The 17,722-nt window shown below is 41.3% G+C and overlaps 3 protein-coding genes across 3 annotated transcripts; 2 read left to right on the forward strand and 1 right to left on the reverse strand.

The window, feature by feature from the left end:
• Nucleotides 1-166: 166 nt before the first annotated feature.
• Nucleotides 167-2,107, forward strand: micos10 (mitochondrial contact site and cristae organizing system subunit 10). The gene is made up of 4 exons (XM_086106607.1): nucleotides 167-331; nucleotides 927-974; nucleotides 1,059-1,159; nucleotides 1,911-2,107. Exons 1-4 carry the CDS (start codon nucleotides 268-270, stop codon nucleotides 1,917-1,919), a joined length of 222 nt encoding a protein of 73 aa, XP_085962733.1. The 5' UTR covers nucleotides 167-267; the 3' UTR covers nucleotides 1,920-2,107.
• A 1,690-nt stretch (nucleotides 2,108-3,797) lies between these two features.
• htr6 (5-hydroxytryptamine (serotonin) receptor 6) lies at nucleotides 3,798-8,820 on the forward strand. The gene is made up of 3 exons (XM_086106619.1): nucleotides 3,798-4,805; nucleotides 6,078-6,212; nucleotides 8,253-8,820. The coding sequence occupies exons 1-3, from the start codon at nucleotides 3,918-3,920 to the stop codon at nucleotides 8,610-8,612; spliced, it is 1,383 nt and encodes a 460-aa protein (XP_085962745.1). The 5' UTR covers nucleotides 3,798-3,917; the 3' UTR covers nucleotides 8,613-8,820.
• Nucleotides 7,934-17,358, reverse strand: tmco4 (transmembrane and coiled-coil domains 4). The gene is made up of 14 exons (XM_086106555.1): nucleotides 17,070-17,358; nucleotides 16,352-16,502; nucleotides 16,082-16,256; nucleotides 15,470-15,497; nucleotides 14,887-15,016; nucleotides 14,657-14,754; nucleotides 14,175-14,318; nucleotides 13,902-14,021; nucleotides 13,441-13,605; nucleotides 12,847-12,983; nucleotides 12,595-12,679; nucleotides 11,776-11,893; nucleotides 11,513-11,630; nucleotides 7,934-9,939 (listed from the first exon to the last, which is right to left on the reverse strand). The coding sequence occupies exons 1-14, from the start codon at nucleotides 17,110-17,112 to the stop codon at nucleotides 9,442-9,444; spliced, it is 2,010 nt and encodes a 669-aa protein (XP_085962681.1). The 5' UTR covers nucleotides 17,113-17,358; the 3' UTR covers nucleotides 7,934-9,441.
• Between the last annotated feature and the right edge of the window lie 364 nt (nucleotides 17,359-17,722).

Consider the following 17,722-nt stretch of genomic DNA (forward strand, 5'->3'; position numbering starts at 1 on the left):
CACGTATAAGTGGATGTTTCGTTATGGGCGTTTGGCATCGCACTTTCGTTACATTTTGGACTTGTTTTTGCGATGGTCTCTGATTTTCCTGATTCTTATTAGTTATATCCGATTGTGGCCTAATGCTGCATACAGCCTTTTTCTGTCATCGGTGATTATATTTTTATTCTTACTTTGCTCTGAGCTTCTATTGTTTACAATCGTACTTGAAAGCAGCACGAGTCAGCCTTTTGACACTTGGAGGCTGCTTCAAGCTAAGAGCTCAGCATGTCTGAGAAAGAGTTGGGACAAAAGTGGGACCGATGCCTTGCGGATGGCGTCATTAAGCTTGGTAAATATGCCCCTATTTCTCTGTTCTTACTGTGATTATGGCAACGATGTTGAACAGAATGAGCAACAGCTTCTAAAACAGCAATTGTCATTGAGTGATGAGGTAGCTAGCTAGCGAAGGGCAAGCCACCGACCACTAATTAACAGTTATTTTTTTACACGCACAAAACATCTCTCGGCACTTTTCAACACATATAAAACATAACATTTACTATAATGATGGATAATTCGTTCCCAATGTTTGGAAATTAAAATAAGTGTCCTTTTAACACTGTTAATACCTGGTTTGGATTTAGTTATTCTGAGACAACATTCTGTTTTTCAAATCGACTAATGTATGTGTGAAGGTTGAGCAAGTCCGACTGCAATAGCATTTTACGCCTTTATTTAGGATGATAAGATATTTGCTTGTCGCAGTGGTAATAATTATTTGAGAAAACCAAGTATTTTAAAATGTACTTTAACACCATGGTCCACTTAAATATTGCGTGGGGCAGCAAAACATAAAGTTATGAATACTGAATATGAGTGTTGCTAATTTATCATGGATGACATTAATTGTTGTTCACAATCTTGTTTGTTTGTTTTTTTCCTAGGCACAGGTCTGGGCTTGGGAATTGTGTTCTCTGTCGTCTTCTTTAAACGTAAGTTACCTTCTGATGCTGTTCTACCTGATGCACAGACAACTAACGGATGCTGCACACAATACATCTTGTCTCTGATTCAAGGGCGCACATGGCCTATTACGCTTGGCTCAGGGATGGGACTTGGCATGGCATATGCCAACTGTCAGACTGACCTGAGGTTACATTATTTGGTGCCTAAAAAGGTAAGTAAGACTGACACGCACATACACACACACAAAGGTCACAATATCAGGTACACTGGCACATTCAAATGAAAAAAAAAATGCCTTGGCAAATATCGGAATGCACCCACTTTAATGACAGCTCTTAGTTTAATTATTCCAATTGTCGTTGACAGTTGTGTAGAATTGTACGCTATAATAATACTGAGCTTTTATTTTTTTGCAGTATATCCTTAAACTATAGCTTTCAATCAATTAATCACCGAGTTTACCATCCACTCAAATAAATAAAAGCCTCTCTCTATGCCATGATATTATTTTGTCCCATTCTATAGCACTTTTTTTTGACAAATGAACATATGAGAAGTGATTTGAACACATTTAATCATTCATTGACCAATCATTAGACAGCAGCATGTCCAGCGCCATACTTAGTCAAGCTTTTGTATATTTGTCCTGAAACTTCTTGCCATGACACCGATTTTTACACTACTCTTCCAATTCTGATTATTTTATGATGCACCTATGATTTGAATAAACTCTCCGTACTCCGTGTATCACCAGTAGTAAGAGCACCCGTTGTACTTTTATCCACTTGTGTATCAGAGTGTAGAAGCACATTCAAAAGATGGCCAATGTCAAACATGTTGGTCATCTACAACCACCGATTTCTAGTCATTTTTGTTAAGGCAATGTAAAAATAGATTTTTATTTTTCATGAGCTGTATCATGTTTCGAAGTTGATGTAACCAATGTATGTTTTCTTCAACAGGACCAGTAGTCTCAAGTCACCAAAGGATTGTTTTTTTTAAACATCTTTTGTTTTGCTTCTGTGGGAGTCACCATTGGCAACGTCTTCCCATTATAGACACACATGTCTGCTCATTGGAAGACCCTCTCCTAGTGTGGCTCTTTGTATGCTTGATCAGGACAGTCTGTGTTTATGTATTAAAATCAGTATGAAACCCACACCATGCGATGTTTGTGGTATTTCCACACAAATGCTCGGAAAACAAAACGGATGCACTCCAAATATGAGATGAATATATGGATTAAATCTAGATTGAGAATGGATTTAAAAGATTGGTTGGTTTTACTAGTACAGATGCTGGGTATTGAAGTGAGATAGGGTCAATCATTCAATTTTGAAAAAACGGCAAGTAAAAAAAAAAGTAACATTTTGCTGTGTTTAATTTTCTAGATCAGGCCATGCAGTGGCTTTCCTTTTATGTACTACTTATATTCGACTTCTGTCTTGTTGGCTAACTGCCAAAATGATTACCTCTTGTCAGAGATGGCCAACACCATTTTGCATACTACGAGCGATGGCTCATTAATTCAAATCATATCTAAACATCACAATGGCATAAAAGTCCCTTAATTCTAATCGACCCAATATTAAATATTGCTTTTTACGTCGTTTTTTGTTCCTGCTTGTCTGATAAGTGTGTGTGCAAGACTGTTATATGTGTGCATTATATTTCATGTAACCATGATCGGGTGGTATTATGAACAATTATTTCTCCGCCATGTTGTGAAAGTAATTAACTGAAAGAATTGACTGTACTTTACTTCAAATGTACCATAATGACAAAATGGCCATCACAACATGCTATTTGACACCCATTATTAGTTAATTTAAAAAAACCCTCTTTCTCTCTCCCTATATATATATATATATATATATATATATATATATATAATCTTCAGTCTAAACACAGACTGGAAACTGACATTTCTATCTAATGAGCAGGTTTGAACTACAAAATTTTATTTCACCAACATAACTCCCTTCACGTGAAACATAAGTTTCCGCTTGGCTCAATAAAGGTTGGGAATCACTGCTTTAACGGATGGCCAATTTATTGAAAATCATTGCTCTTTTAAGTTGGGAATACATAAAAACAAATTGCAAAAAAAAAAAAATTAAGCTAAGTGAAATACTGTACACAGTGGGAGGGATTCTAGTCAAAGCGTGATTAATTTATAAAAAAAACCTCTCAATATAATTTGAATACAGAGGCTACCGTGAACTGGAACCTGACTGTAGTCAAGTTAACAAACACCTTTTAAACGAATCCTTTTGCACATGAACCTTTTTATGAAGCATCCCAACTTCATCCGTTGGTACAGAACGCCATGACCAAACACGGAGCACCACCGCCCACTCGAGTGCCTATGCTGACAAATTAGTATGTCTTGGCTGTGGTTGTGCATGCTTATGCATTAACAGCCCAACGCTTTGACACACTCCTTCTCAGAATCTGTGCGCCTTGGAAGGGGAGGCGCGCCAGAGTGGCCGATGCGGGGATTAAGGGGAGCGAGAGACTCTAAACGCAGCGTTACAAGGACCGTGATACCAATGCACCTCGTTAAAGATGAATTCGGTGGCGTTTTTTTTTTTTTTTGCTTCCCTGCTCTTATCTCCCGGAATAGAAAGAAATCCAGGCAGAGCGTAAACTCGCCGCAGCCTTGTGAAGACAATCGCAGAAGGGGGGGGTGAAGTGGAATTTTGAAGAATATCTTGTTTGGCTCCTTCATATACTTGGATGACTCTTCTCTTTGGGATCTTCGTGTCCATTGGGTGGCTCATTCCTGCTCGTTGTTGTGGATGGATTGATGAGACTGTTTGGAATTTTCTGAAAGCATCTCTTAAGACTCGAGGAGACAAGATGTTCACTTCCGGAACTTCATCTAGTTAATCGAGTTTGTGTATGGCTTGTCTCCAAAGAGACCGCAACATCTGGAGCTAGTTTTCATTCACTTACCAAGCAGCACCATGCCCGACTCTGGATCTTTCAGAAGCTACAACAGCAGCTTTCCAAGCAGCGGTGCTTGGAACATCAGCGGTGGCGGTCCCTGGTTGCTCACCTTCCTGCTGACCGTCATCATCCTCATCACCGTATGCGGCAACGTGTTGCTCATCGTGTTGGTTTTTGCCCACCGTTCCTTACGATGCACCTCCAACTGCTTCTTAGTGTCCCTGTTCCTGTCAGACCTCATGGTGGCGCTGGTGGTCATGCCCCCCGCCATGCTTAACGTGCTGTGCGGGTCCTGGGTGCTTTGGCCGGCCTTCTGCCCCGTCTGGCTGTCCTTTGACGTCATGTGCTGCAGCGCCTCCATTCTCAACCTGTGTATGATCAGCCTGGACCGCTACCTTTTTATCATCTCGCCACTGCGCTACAAGCAGAGGATGACCATGCCTCGGGCGCTGCTACTGGTCGGAGGGGCTTGGGGGTTAGCAGCGTTCGCCTCGTTCCTGCCCATCGAGATGAAGTGGCACAGCTTGGGACACTTGAGTGGGCAGCCTTTGTCCCCGGAAGGGGGAAGAACCAACATCAGCTCCCACTCGGACTTACTGTACCCGGCATCCTATTTCCAGATCCACGGCCTTTACTTTCAGTGCCGCCTGCAGGTCACGTTGCCCTTCGCTCTGGTGGCATCCTTGCTCACCTTCTTTTTGCCCTCTAGTGCCATCTGCTTCACCTACTGTCGAATTCTTCTGGCGGCTCGTAGGCAAGCCAAGAGGGTGGCGGCCCTAAGCCACCCACCGCACCCTCATCCCTCTCTCGGGGAACCATCTCAGCCTCCTTCACTCGGGGATGGAGCTCACCAAGATGGAGACGAGTGCAGTCACCAGGAGGCCCCAGTGCCACAGAATATACCGGTAAGTAAAGGTACACGATAACGTGCTGAAGTACAACTGTTAGAATTGGATCATGTAAGTCTACCATGCTTGACCATTCAAACAAGTACAAAAAAAAAACAAAATTGATTTACGAGTGTTTGATTCATGAGTGCAGGCATGCTTGAGCAAGGTCCAGATTGCTAAGAGGTCTAAGAGGCCCTGAACGGTACAACTAAACAACCAGACATACATATCAGCGCAGTACTTAGCGTGTATCATCAACCCGTCCAGTACTGCACTTTTTGATCTTTAATAGCCACTGTACTTCTCCGCTTTGGTGATGCGGATATGAGTCAGTCAGTCCGAGAACTTCACAAGTGTCCTGTAGTCCCCACCTCAGTACGGTTACTAAGACTCCTTGAATTTGAATGAAAATATATTTTATAAATGATTTTTTGTCTTTAATAGCACGCCTTCCACACCCCCCAATTTGCTGACAACCCAATCAGCTGTACCACAGTGGTATCGTTCCTAAAGGGTGGCGATAGACACAAAATGACTCTTCCTTCAATTGTATACGACACTGTCACTTTAAAGTTTAGCGCCAGCTTCAATTTTGGCAATGTTTCCATTAATTATGTATAAAGTGTGACATCATAGCAGCCTGACATTCGTTCATCAATGAAAGCAGGTTAAAAAAAAAAAGATGCGCAAAATGCAAACTCAGCAGTTTAAACTGTACCTTTTCAAATTTCATAACTTATTTGGGTACTTTGGACAATTCAACGCAAAAGAAAAAAAACTACTGAACTGAACCCAGACAGAAGTGGTTGGTACTAAGGAGTACAGTAACAAATATACAGGATACGAGACTTCAATAGCCAGAGTAAAAACCAAAACTGATGACACGAGAAGCTGATCCCAATTCAAAGCAATGCGAAAATAGACTTTCACACATAAATGATTGGAGGAGGGTGTCAGAAAGAAAAACGTGGCAAAATGACTGAACAATAAACAAAATGGCATTCCTTCTTTCTCTGATATTCACTTAGAATCTAAGTGTAGCCATAAATCTACGACTTATGGCTAAACTGTAAGCAACAAGCAGCATGAACACCTTGACCTCAAATCATACACAAAATGTGTCCGCTGAGGAACTCTACATGCATTCCATTTTATCCTATCAGTAATAATGTATATATATATATATATATTTTTTTTTTTTTACATAGATGATGATCCCGCAATACCTACTACCATCTTTTGTCTAAATCAAGCTGCAATACGATTACATTTCACTTCTGACTGTAGCCATCAGTGAACAGCGAGCGCCATCTGGCTCACAGACAGGGTCGGAGGGCACTGAAGGCCAGCCTGACACTTGGAGTTCTTCTGGGACTTTTCTTCTGCACTTGGCTTCCCTTTTTCATCATCAACATGGCTCAGGTCAGTTTTTTTTTTGTGTGTGTATTTTCTCCGACATTTTCATGGCATTTTTGATAGTGCCTGGGTGAATCTATACTATTTGCCACCAGTTACCTGAACCTCAATGAAACAACCGTGCTTGATATCAGCTCTCTTTATTTCCATCTTTTGTACGTCATATTGTTAGGAGGTTGGGAAAGTGGCAAGCACACTGACAAAGTAGGGAGCAGAAAGTATAGATATTATCAGACAAATAAATACCCAAGTATAGACAGGAAGGTTAAAAATGTCAGGAAGTACTGGTACAACCACCACTACAGGTAGTAGTGCCACTAGACTACTTTTACCTATTTTTTTCTTCCTTCAAAATCCACCTCAAACCATCATCTTTCTCAAAGCCTCATTGATGAAAATGTTTGCCTCCTAACATTAACCCTGAAGTCTGATGAAAATGACTCATCGGTCTGATGCTGTTCCAAGAAACAGCAGCAAATTAGTGGAGATTTTTCAGCTTCCAGTCTGTGGTGTCCAACCGAGTCAGAGGTTGTTTTGTCACTTCTCTCAAATGAATATGTATGCGTGACCATTTCAGTGTGAAATACATGCATAAGCAAGATCCTTGGATACAGGTCTATTTTTGTATTTGTCAGTCACGGTATCAAGTCCAAGCTGTCCAATAAAGACATACATGCATTGTAGATTGGCATTTCGACTGTGTGGCTGACTCATTCCAGATTTAAGAAAATAACATTCTGTCTTCACCACTTATGCTCGCTATTTATCTTCACTTGTTGATTTTCATCATTTCAACGACGCTCCAAAACAGCTCCTCCATCTTCATCTGTGATGACACTTGTGCTGTTTTTCGAGCTTTCAGTGCTGCAGACATTTTGATTTCCCATCTGTGCCCTCTCACAACCAGCCCCCCCATCTGACCTCCCCAGCCCAAAACTGCATCACACAGAGCAGCCTGTGCCTGTTCACGTCTTCCTACTCACACTCAATGTGGCATGTGAAATGCGCGCGCACGCGTACACACCTCTTTTCTCTTCAACTACCGCCCCCCCCCTTCCATCTCATCTTCATCGTATTGGAAGCTGTCCTCTAGCAGCTGTCTCCTTTACTAGTCCTTTTTCATTTGAACGTTTATGAATTACAGTCTCACTAAAATGCATGCACTCCGATACCTAGGAAAAAGTCAACCAAGCAAAAACATTCAAACCAATACATTAACATCTAAATACAATTTGGTTTTTTGTTGTTGTTTCACGCTAATTTCATGATGGGCCGATGGGTCCAGTGGTTAGCACGTCGACCTCACAGTGCAGTTGTGGGTTCGATACTGGCTCCAACCTTCCTGTGTGGAGTTTGCATGTTCTCCCCTGATCTGTGTGGGTTTTCTTCGGGTATTCCAAAAACATGCATGGCAGGCAGATTGAACACTCTAAATTGTCCCTATGTGTGAGTGTGAGCACAAATGGTTGTTCATCTATGTGTGCCCTGAGATTGGCTGGCAACCAGTTTGGGTTGTACTCCGCCCATACTGCCCAAAGACAGGTGGGATAGGCTCCAGCACCGCCCGTGACCCTTGTGTGGATAAAGCGGATGGATGGATGGATGGATGGATGATAATTTCATAGGAAATTTAAATCTCAATGGGATAAATGTAAGCAATAAAATGGGCGGGACCAACCGGTGAATGTACGCCCCCCCCCCCCCCACCCCCGAAAAAATGATGTCACCAGCATTGAGTCATTTATTGTTGTAAAATAAATAATAATTAAATCCAAATTATGTTTCTAAATTGATTTTAAACAACACCACATAATAAATCTTGTTAAATCCTCTTGAAAAATTCACACTATTGCGACTCACAATCACCCCTTGAGGTATAAAGTTGCATTACAAAAAACATATAAGGCTACAAATACAGTAGAGTTGTTTCTCACAACTCCAAACTGAAACAAATGGATCATTAGCGTCTCATCACTGAGGACAATAGCAATATCTATTCAACTTGAAAGAGGGGTGAACTTCATTTGGCTGTGTTAATTCATTCAGGCAGTGTGCGAGTGTGTCCCCCTGGCGCTCTTCGACGCCATCACATGGCTGGGCTACTGCAACAGCACCATGAATCCCATCATCTATCCGCTCTTCATGAGGGACTTCAAGCGAGCACTTGGGAAGCTCTTGCCCTGTTCCTCCTCACGGTTGCCAAGACAACCGTCGCCAGCACTCTCCCTGTCCCTCCGCAACTCGGGAGAGCCGAACATCTGCAGCGAACCCCCGTCCCCTCTGACCTCTGACACCACACCTCCACCTGCCACCGCCACAGACGCCGTGAATTTGGTGGACGCCGAGCATGCTGGGATTGAAGTGCCTCTTCTTCTTCTTCCCAATCAGGTAGTTACATTAAACTGAATGACTGGAAGGATGACCACTATCAATGAGTTATAGGCTTAATCTAAAAGACATTTTTTACTGGTCAAAGCGGATGAAGTCCAAGAGTGCAGAGGGCTCACTTGCCCAAAAATGGTCATTCAAGGACGGCACAAAACTGCTGAATAGCAAACGAACATTAAGTGCAAGAACTCTTTCTAGTGGAATTCATAGTGTACTTTTTTTTTTTTTAAACAAAATTTAACATTTCAATAGTAAGGAGGTAGCGTTTGTCTTGCATGTAATTCCAAATCTGCAACAAATTATGAGGCCTACTCCTGTCGTCGTATAGGTGAATATTAGACCTGGTGTAAGTGCAACTACGCTATGTCTGCCATCAAATGGCGATATCAAAAGTTTAAATCACAGTCAACCCCTGCATACTCATGGTTTCACATATTCTTAGATTGTTTTTTTCATTGCTTTTCCTTTTTTTCTGGGATTTTTCCCCCCATACCCAGACTTTCATTTTCTGTGGAAAACATATATTGAATGTTTATCATCGGGGGTTTTTTGTAAATATTTTTTTGTTGTTGCAAATACATTTTTTTTCAACCTCGTGCGCCAATTTTTTTCTTTTTTTGTAATCAAGGGGCCACTCAGAGTGTGGTCGGGGCCTGCATTCGGCCCACGCACAGCCAGGTACCCATCCCTGCCCTAAACCGCCCCCCAGTGCCTTCAATTTTTGTACAGAATCCGATTCACATGACAAGTTTGTTAAAATTCCTCCATTCCTCAAAACACTCTTCAATACTAAAACAAATAGTGGGTAAAAATCTTGAATGAAGCAGCTGGTCCTAGAGCAGCCTTCTTAGATTTTCGGTCCGCTTTGTGTATGACTGTGCTCTGCAGTCCAATATGGATCATCCCAGCTCCATGAGACGCGGTCATCGTCCGCCTCGGCCTGCTCTTCACTCTCATTAAAAACAGGTCTGTGGTTAGTGGCACTCTCCTGACAGGGAGGTACATTGTTCCTGTCGCTGGGTGGACTTTTTGACACATTATCGTCACTAGTGATAGCATCCAACAGGTCTGAGATATCAGGGACATCCCAGCCATCGGCGATCTCCGTTGTCCTTGTTGAGTCCTCACCAATATCTGCCATAAGAGTCTCAGCCTGCTGGACTGGACTTTGGGTTTCCCGCAACTGCTGCGTGATTTGGGTTTTGTCCGGGGCATCTACTAGGTCCTTAGAAATAGTTACAGGCTGAGGAAGCACGAAGGAAGATCCCGGGACTTCTTTGGTAGGAATTCCCACCGCTACCAAAATGGTTTCCATTTGACGCATGTAGTCTAAGTGACCTTTCACCTGGGGAACATAAAAATACTAAATACATGTCTGTATTTCTTTCTTTTTTTTTCCCTTATGAACAAGATTTTTTTAATTACTTTGCTATTATGTAATTTTTTTTGTAAAACCTCTTTTGATATCCATAATGGAGAATTCAAGTTAAAAATATTCTTTGAAATGGTACTGTATTTTGATTAATATTGTATTGGTTGAATAAGAATGAAGACGATAAATTAACCAGTTTTCATCCATCTCAGGTGGCTACCATTATACAGCCCTCAGCTGTCTGAAACTGACACAAACATACTCTGGGGCTGCCATTGCCAACGGTGTTCCACCAACACAATATTAATCAGAATACTGTTTTTAGAGTTGTGCGGACAGTGAAAAAAAAAAAGACAAAAAAAAACCTTTTCTGTGCTGAGACTTCGTATCTTTGTACTCATTAAAAAATGTTCAGTGTGTGGTTGCTGAAGTGTATTGTGTTATTGTGCTATTAACACCGGGGCTTATTCAAATGTTTTCAAATAAACTGGTTCCACCATTTTTGCACACTTTTTCAATGTTTTCATTTCAGGGATTTATAAATCACTGATCTTAAACTACTGTAGTGTTTGAAATTTAAGTCACTGTAATGTGAAAACAAATGCAGTGGAACCACAAGTTATGAAGTGAATTGGTTCTGTGGGCCCGTTTGTAACCTCAAATGTTTACAAATCATTGAAAAGAATACAAAAGCAATTAATCCGTTCCAGTCCCAAAACTAAGTTTTACTTACCTTGCTTTTACATGTGGTTAAAAATAAATATGATGAAATATAGAAAAAGTGAAAACACACCATTAAAAAAGTACAAACCTTGCTGATTAAGTTTAACTAAGGAAGGGAAAAGGGGAGGAGTACAGCTACAGTATTGAAAAAAAACATTGATGAATTTTTTTAAACTCAAAGCTGAGATTGATTAACTCCTTTTTGCATTTCATTGTTTTTTTTCAAGAATGTCATATGATGCTGCGGCTGTGCGCTTTATATACATCTGATTAGAAGGAAATTTTAAGAATCGGAATTTCCATCCGAATTACTTTGATCTATTCATTTATATTTGTAATATTCATCCAAACATATTGTAGCCTGCTTTGTTCTCCAGAACAGATCAAACCACCAATAATTAAAAAAAGAATAGAAGAATGAACTCCAATCCGTTTGGGAATTTGGAAATTAACAATCATCAATGTAATATACAGTAAATGTCACCCAATCTTGTGAAAGCGGACTTTTCTGCCAACTGACATTTCTGAAAGCTCTTATTTATATTAATGCTGCATTTCAAACCAGTTAAATTTGATGCATCATATTATTTTATGATCTTGATCTATTACATGTATGTATTTAATCAATTTGATGATATTTGAAGCTCCATCCAACGAGAGTGTCTCTTAGTTGGCAGACTTCAAGAGATGTGACATTTTACAGTTGAATGGTCAAGCTGCGGAAACTGCTACCGTGAACTAATTAGTTGTATGCACTTGAAAACTTACTAACACTTCAGTGATTCTATCCCCAAAAAATAATGAATAAAAAAAATGTGCTCACCACAGAGGAGAGGTCTACATTGATAACACGGCGATCCTGGGTGCTGATTGGCTGTAGCCCAGCAACACAGAGCTGAGCAGCTGAGCTTCGGTACAAGAACCCCAGGAGCCAATCCCCTCTGAAAGGTGGACAAGGAAGAAAGAAAATTTAAGTGGGCTATAATTAAATCACAAATCCTCCTGGAAAGACAGCAGCTGTTAAATAGTGGAAAAAGATTGCAACTTGACACCCAGCGTTTCCTCTAATATGTAAACAGAGATTACCTGCAGTATCCATTGACTATTTTTCCAGCCACCACCCTGGTCATTCTCTCCCATGCCTTCTCCGAGCCATCTACAGGAGCACCTAGCAGGACCACATCCTCCACAACACCTTCACAACCTGGAGAACCGTAACAAAACAAAACATTCCTATGACTTATGTGATTGTTCCTTGCCAGTGATTCATGATAAATGCCACAGATTTTCAATAAGAGACGGTTCTGGACAGCTGGCAGGCCAGTTTACTACTCGTACACTCTGAAGTCAGGATGTTGTAACGTGCAGAATGTGGCTGAGCATTGTCTTGCTTAAATAAGCAAGACCAAAATCATCAGATCAGACCTATTTGCTCACGCAGTTGTTGACAAAGAGGTGACCTCGCCACCTCGTTGCTTGTAAACAGCTGAGCCTTTCGGGGATACTACTTTTATACCCAATCATGCCACTCAGCTGTTTCCGATTTACTTGTTCACCTGTAAAACGTTCCAAACAGGTGTTTGATGAGCATTCTTCAACTTTCTCAGTCTTTTGTTGCTCTTGTCCCAGTTGTTGCAGGCATCACATTCAAAATGAGACAATGTTCCCCAAAGAATAACATTCATCAGTTTGAACATTAGGTATCTTGTCCTTGTCGTGTTTTCAACCAAGCATGATCACACATCCTCAGTTTGACCGATATGACCTTAAAAGAGCATAAGTTGGAAACAGCAGCTCATTGTACTTGGTTTTGCCTACGGAGCGGTGCAACTAGCAAGTCGAGCTGAGTAAAGTACCACATAATAGAAAAGAAGTAAGTCTTAAGACGAAACTTGATGTTCGTACCTTGATCGTTCGCGAGCTCCTGAAGACAGAAGTAGATAACTCTGGCCCCAAGGCTGAATCCTATCAGACTCACTGGCCGCTTCCCCTTTAGATACAGAGGAGAGCCTGATTGCAATCTCAACAATTCAATCAATCAATTTGAATTGTCTCTTGTCTTATTCTAACAAGATGCTCTTGAACATGTCTTTCAGCTGACACACTACCACAGGCTTCAAACAGCTGCAAACAAATAAATAAAAAAACATTTCTTACCTGTTGGCTGCTTCTCAAAACCTGAGCAAGGTGTTTCCCCACCTCGGCCGAGCGGTTCAGACAAACACACCAGGGATTGTCAATGACACTGGCAGCCGCCAGCAAAGAAGCGGGCCATGTCAGAGCTGTTACGATACCTGGACAACGACATTGTCGAAACCTGTCACTGAACACCAAGGGTTGAGGAGCATTGCGTGTCACCCTGCGTGTGTGCTGAATACAGTGGAACTCAAACATCCCTTCAGTTTTACGACTTAAGAATTTGGAAACTCTGAAACTGAACTCTGGAAAAATATGCCTCAAGGATTTTAAAGTGAGACCTCAGTATATTACGCAAGATTTTCAGTTTGGTGAACATTTAAAGCATTGTTTATTAAACCAAAGCAACATGGATGGACATTGCAACATTATTTTTTAGGCTTTTGGTGACGGGACTCACTTCCCAGGAATAAGCGGGTATCTATAATCTGCATGATGACTGCTTTAATGCATTATGAATTACTATGGGCAACGGCTATAGAGGTTCCACCCCACGGAAAAACACATGCAGATGTTTCAGGCAGGCGAACATCATTTTGAGTCTTCTTCTCCTACCTGAGAGAACTGTGTACTTCAGGGCCTCCTGGGCCATCATGCTGACAAGCCCATCCAAAAGAGAGGTCATGGCTGAGCCCAGGTCCCTGAGGAAACGCGACTCCCAAACCAAGCAGTACTGCTCTCCGCACTCTCCCAGGCTGCACCAAGGGGCCTGGAATGAGCCTGGATGAGAGCGGTTAGCCTCTTATGTCAAGTCGTCTGGGTGGCAATTTCAAATAGAGTGCTCCTTCGATACTGCATGTTAAGTAACATCTCCTCTCTACGTTAAGTTTCTACAGCCACAATAATACAAGTGGCCATTAACTTTTGTCGGCAGACTATTTGCTAGTTTTCGATCTCATTAGAGTCCAGGTGTACCTAACGTTCTTATGGGCTTAATTAGAAGAATGAAATGTTCATTAATTAGTGCGATGGCATTCAGAGCTCCAAATATAAACGAGACTATGCTCAACACTTACTGTATTTACCAGTGCAGAGCCACCCTGTCACTGTTATGGTAAGGTGAAGACGCTTTCCAGAGCTGAGCGGCAGAAATTCAAATTCCTCGATTGCACCAACACACTTATTCATCTTGTACCCTGATGAAAAATATAACGTTAAAAACTACAAACGCACCTCAATGACAACAAAACCTCTTTGGTGAGTGAATCCAACAAATGGGTAGAAAATAAAACATTACAATAAAGATTTGGGGAAATTAACAAGAGACATTTACAACTCTTTTCACCCACCGGTAAGTCCCGCCCCGGCTGCTCCAAAAAGAGAGGCCATGATTGCTATGCCAGTGGCTGAGCCCAGAGCGGCAGCCCCTCCAGCTCCGAGTACGGCGCCGGCCCCTGCTGCCACTAAGGGGGCTGCCAGCCCACCAGTCACACCTGACAAACAAGGATGCAAAAATAAGTGGCATACCAAAACCAGTCGACCTCATGATTCATCAATGCTTTGGAACTATTTGTGAGCGTGTTTAGTGTATGGAAGAAAAAAAAAACAAAAAAAACAAAAAAACAGCTGATTCCCCATGCAGTGGCCAGGGACATTAATTTACTCAGCAGCAGAAGGGACCGGGTATTTATTAAGGGTAAATTGTTTATTTTCCTCAAAGCCTTGATTGATAGGTGATCTCTACATTGTGCACCCCACCTCTCACCATGAGATGGCTCCAGTTCTGCTATGGTCACATGATAAACGGCATGGACAATGGATGGATAATCACCAATCAATGTTCCACCACCGACTGTTGCGAGTCCAATGAGGAAGTAGCGTCTTAATTTTCGACCTCTTTCTTTCCTCCGTCGCCGGGATGACTCTTCCCTAGTAAACAAAGCATTGGAATCAGCTGCATGGGTTACGTTTTGAAACAATACTAATAAATCTGTCAATGAATCTTAATGTGAAGCGGAGGTAGACTTTTGAAAACAGTAAGCCACTTGTTCAGCATCTTACTCGCTCTCCTCTCCTCCTTCTGTCAGCCTTTCTCCAAGCGTCTCCTCAAAGTCCTCCAGCTCTTGCGGGGACACTCGGAGCAGGCAGCCGACGTGCCGGATGAGCACCCTCGCTCTGGCATCGTAGTGGCCTGAGAGCATGGGGTAGAACATCTCACTTTCAGTTTATTACAAAGAAAAAAATAGGCTGCATACATTATTTCTGTAAAAATATATAAGTAAAACCTGTGTAAAGTCAAAAGTAAAAAAAAAAAACACTTTTGACTTTAAGATATGTCACTCTAACTCAGTTCTGTAAGCCTTTGTCATTTGCCACTCACCTCAATGTTAAGAATGATTGTGTTATTGGTTTTATTTCATAATGTTAGCAGTGATTTACTTAATATTATGTTTCTATGATTGTGAAGAATGCTGAAGATGAACAAAATGGCTTGGACAGTTATTCAACATTTTATGGTAGAGACATTTCGACTGTGGAACACATAATTTCTTTTTCATTATTTCCTATGGCCAAATCAAAATCAAAACAAACATTTTGCACAAAATCCTATTTTCACTGAAATATATTTAGGAAGGTTTCTTACCATCTTTGACAGAGAAAGACACCAAGTCCTGCAATCCAGAAATAAATGTGTTTGAATACTAATAAAAACAGAACAACATGTTGTGACAGTACAATTACATTTAGTGTCGGTTTATTTAACATCAAAAATTTCAGATTCAAAGAAGACTCAAATTCTTTTGGCATTTGTCAGTGACAGTGCACATTACTACCAGCTACAGGAGAGCTGTTGTGAATTATTCTGATGGTGATGTGTTTTTTTTTTTTTAATAGTGCAGAAAGAAACTGCAAAACTTGTGGCGCAATGAACAAGTCAGATAAAATGTGACACGCTATCAAACAGCCATGGAGTGGAACGATGGTCTCCTGTGTTTACTTCATGGCATGTGGCTACAGAACAAGAAAAACTTCTTTTGTTTTTGGTTTTTGATAAGAGGCCGGAGGAAGCAGATAAATGGGGCTCTTCTACAAAGCAGGTATTGTTGGGTAAAAGTACAACATCCAGGTAAGGAAGAGCACAATGCTAATCTAATGTTAGCATGTATTAAATCCAGTAAAATATGCTTCATATCAGATGAACATTTCATATAGAAAACCCTGTTTATCTTTGTCTCATTTGCTATTACAATGATACCTGTATGATGGGGATGGCACTTGTAGACATCAGTGATTCAGCTTGCAGGATAGATAGGAAGGTGTCAGAGCCCTCCAAGCCCAGGCCTGACAGGAAGGCCCCCATGACAGGCATCACAGACTCATCCAGGTCAAGCCAGAGGACCAGGCCCTGTAGGTACTGTTCCCTGAACAAACTAGTATGGGAAAAAACACGAGTAGTTGTAACACCTTTTTGACATATCTGTTTTTACATTGGACATAACTTGACACTGTCCAACTTCATTATTACCTGTTTTCATCCCCATTAAACAACTGTCCCAGTGAGACACCACACAGTGCAGCATAGGCGAATCGGCCCTGTTCACTCATCTGCCGAGCGATAATTCCCTCGGAGCTTTGTTCACAGGAGGCATCTTGTGTTGCTTCTGCCCCCCCTGGATCTGAGGAGATAAACAGTGCGGTACCGTAGTGTAATTATTAACTCAATCAACGGTAACTTTTGAGAGATCTCGCGTAAAAACGAATACTTTGTCCGAGGAATAGGGGTGGTGGGTTACACAAACACGGTGTTAAGAATATCACATTGTAATTTTAAGGACAATGTATTTTGTCATGCCTAATGTATATATCAGTGTCACCTTTTAAGCAAGGAGGCCTTTGGAGATTGAGTGTTTGACTACGTCCCAGCCTTGCAACTGAAATAGCTCCGATGACCTAAGCTATTACTGCACTAATGAGCTGACCTGAATAACTAACGTGGGAGGTCTGTAAGTGCTTCTTGCAAACAATGTAGGATACAACCACCAAAAAAAAACACTGTGTAAGAGAGACATCTTATTGGCGATTAGTAGTAACACTCGAGTTAGCAAACAAACAGAACAGATGTGCGGGCACTCTCGGCCACTTGGAAAAGCGAATGACAACAACGTTTTCATAACGTCAACAGCGTCATTACTTGCTCTGATGTCGTGATATTGATAATAACATTTTATTTATATTTCACTTACCGGGAGTAAAAGTCGCGTCGGCACTGTTATGTTTTGCCTCCATTTGTTGAGCGATGTCACAACTCACACGGTTGAACTTTAGTTGCCTTCAAGACTTCCGACCATGCACGGATAATCACCAGCCTGTACGCCCACATACGTTAAGGTTAATACAAAGAACCACGGAACGTACTTTGTCAACAGTTTGATTGAAAACAACACTACTTTTTTCTCAACAACTATTATTCTTAATTATATAAAATAAAGTTCCAATTACGAATGGTCAAAGCTACGTTAACTTTCAAAGCATCTCGAGTTGGCAAGTTTTTTTCAGTGACGTATTCCCACGTGGCCAAAAACTGGGCGGAGCCTTCAAAGAGAGATTTGTTCTGTGCGTCGCAAACTTGTTTTGTTTTTGATTTTTTTATTGCTTCATGTTGGTACATTTGGTCGAATACATTATCTTTAAAATATTGCCAATTTATGTGCAAATATTGGTTCTTATTGTCTAAAGCGACGACAAAATATTTGTAGCTACAGTGCATGATTAGACGGACTTGGCATAATAGGATATTTACACGTATACTGCAGAGATATTGTGTCGAGATTAGAATTTCAATATTGCTGCATGGGGAGTGGGCATCCCACAATTTCTGTAAAAACGCACGACTGTA

This window comes from Hippocampus guttulatus, chromosome 1, assembly GCF_054856545.1.
Source record: "Hippocampus guttulatus isolate MCC_2025c chromosome 1, RoL_Hgut_1.0, whole genome shotgun sequence".
NCBI lineage: Eukaryota > Metazoa > Chordata > Actinopteri > Syngnathiformes > Syngnathidae > Hippocampus > Hippocampus guttulatus.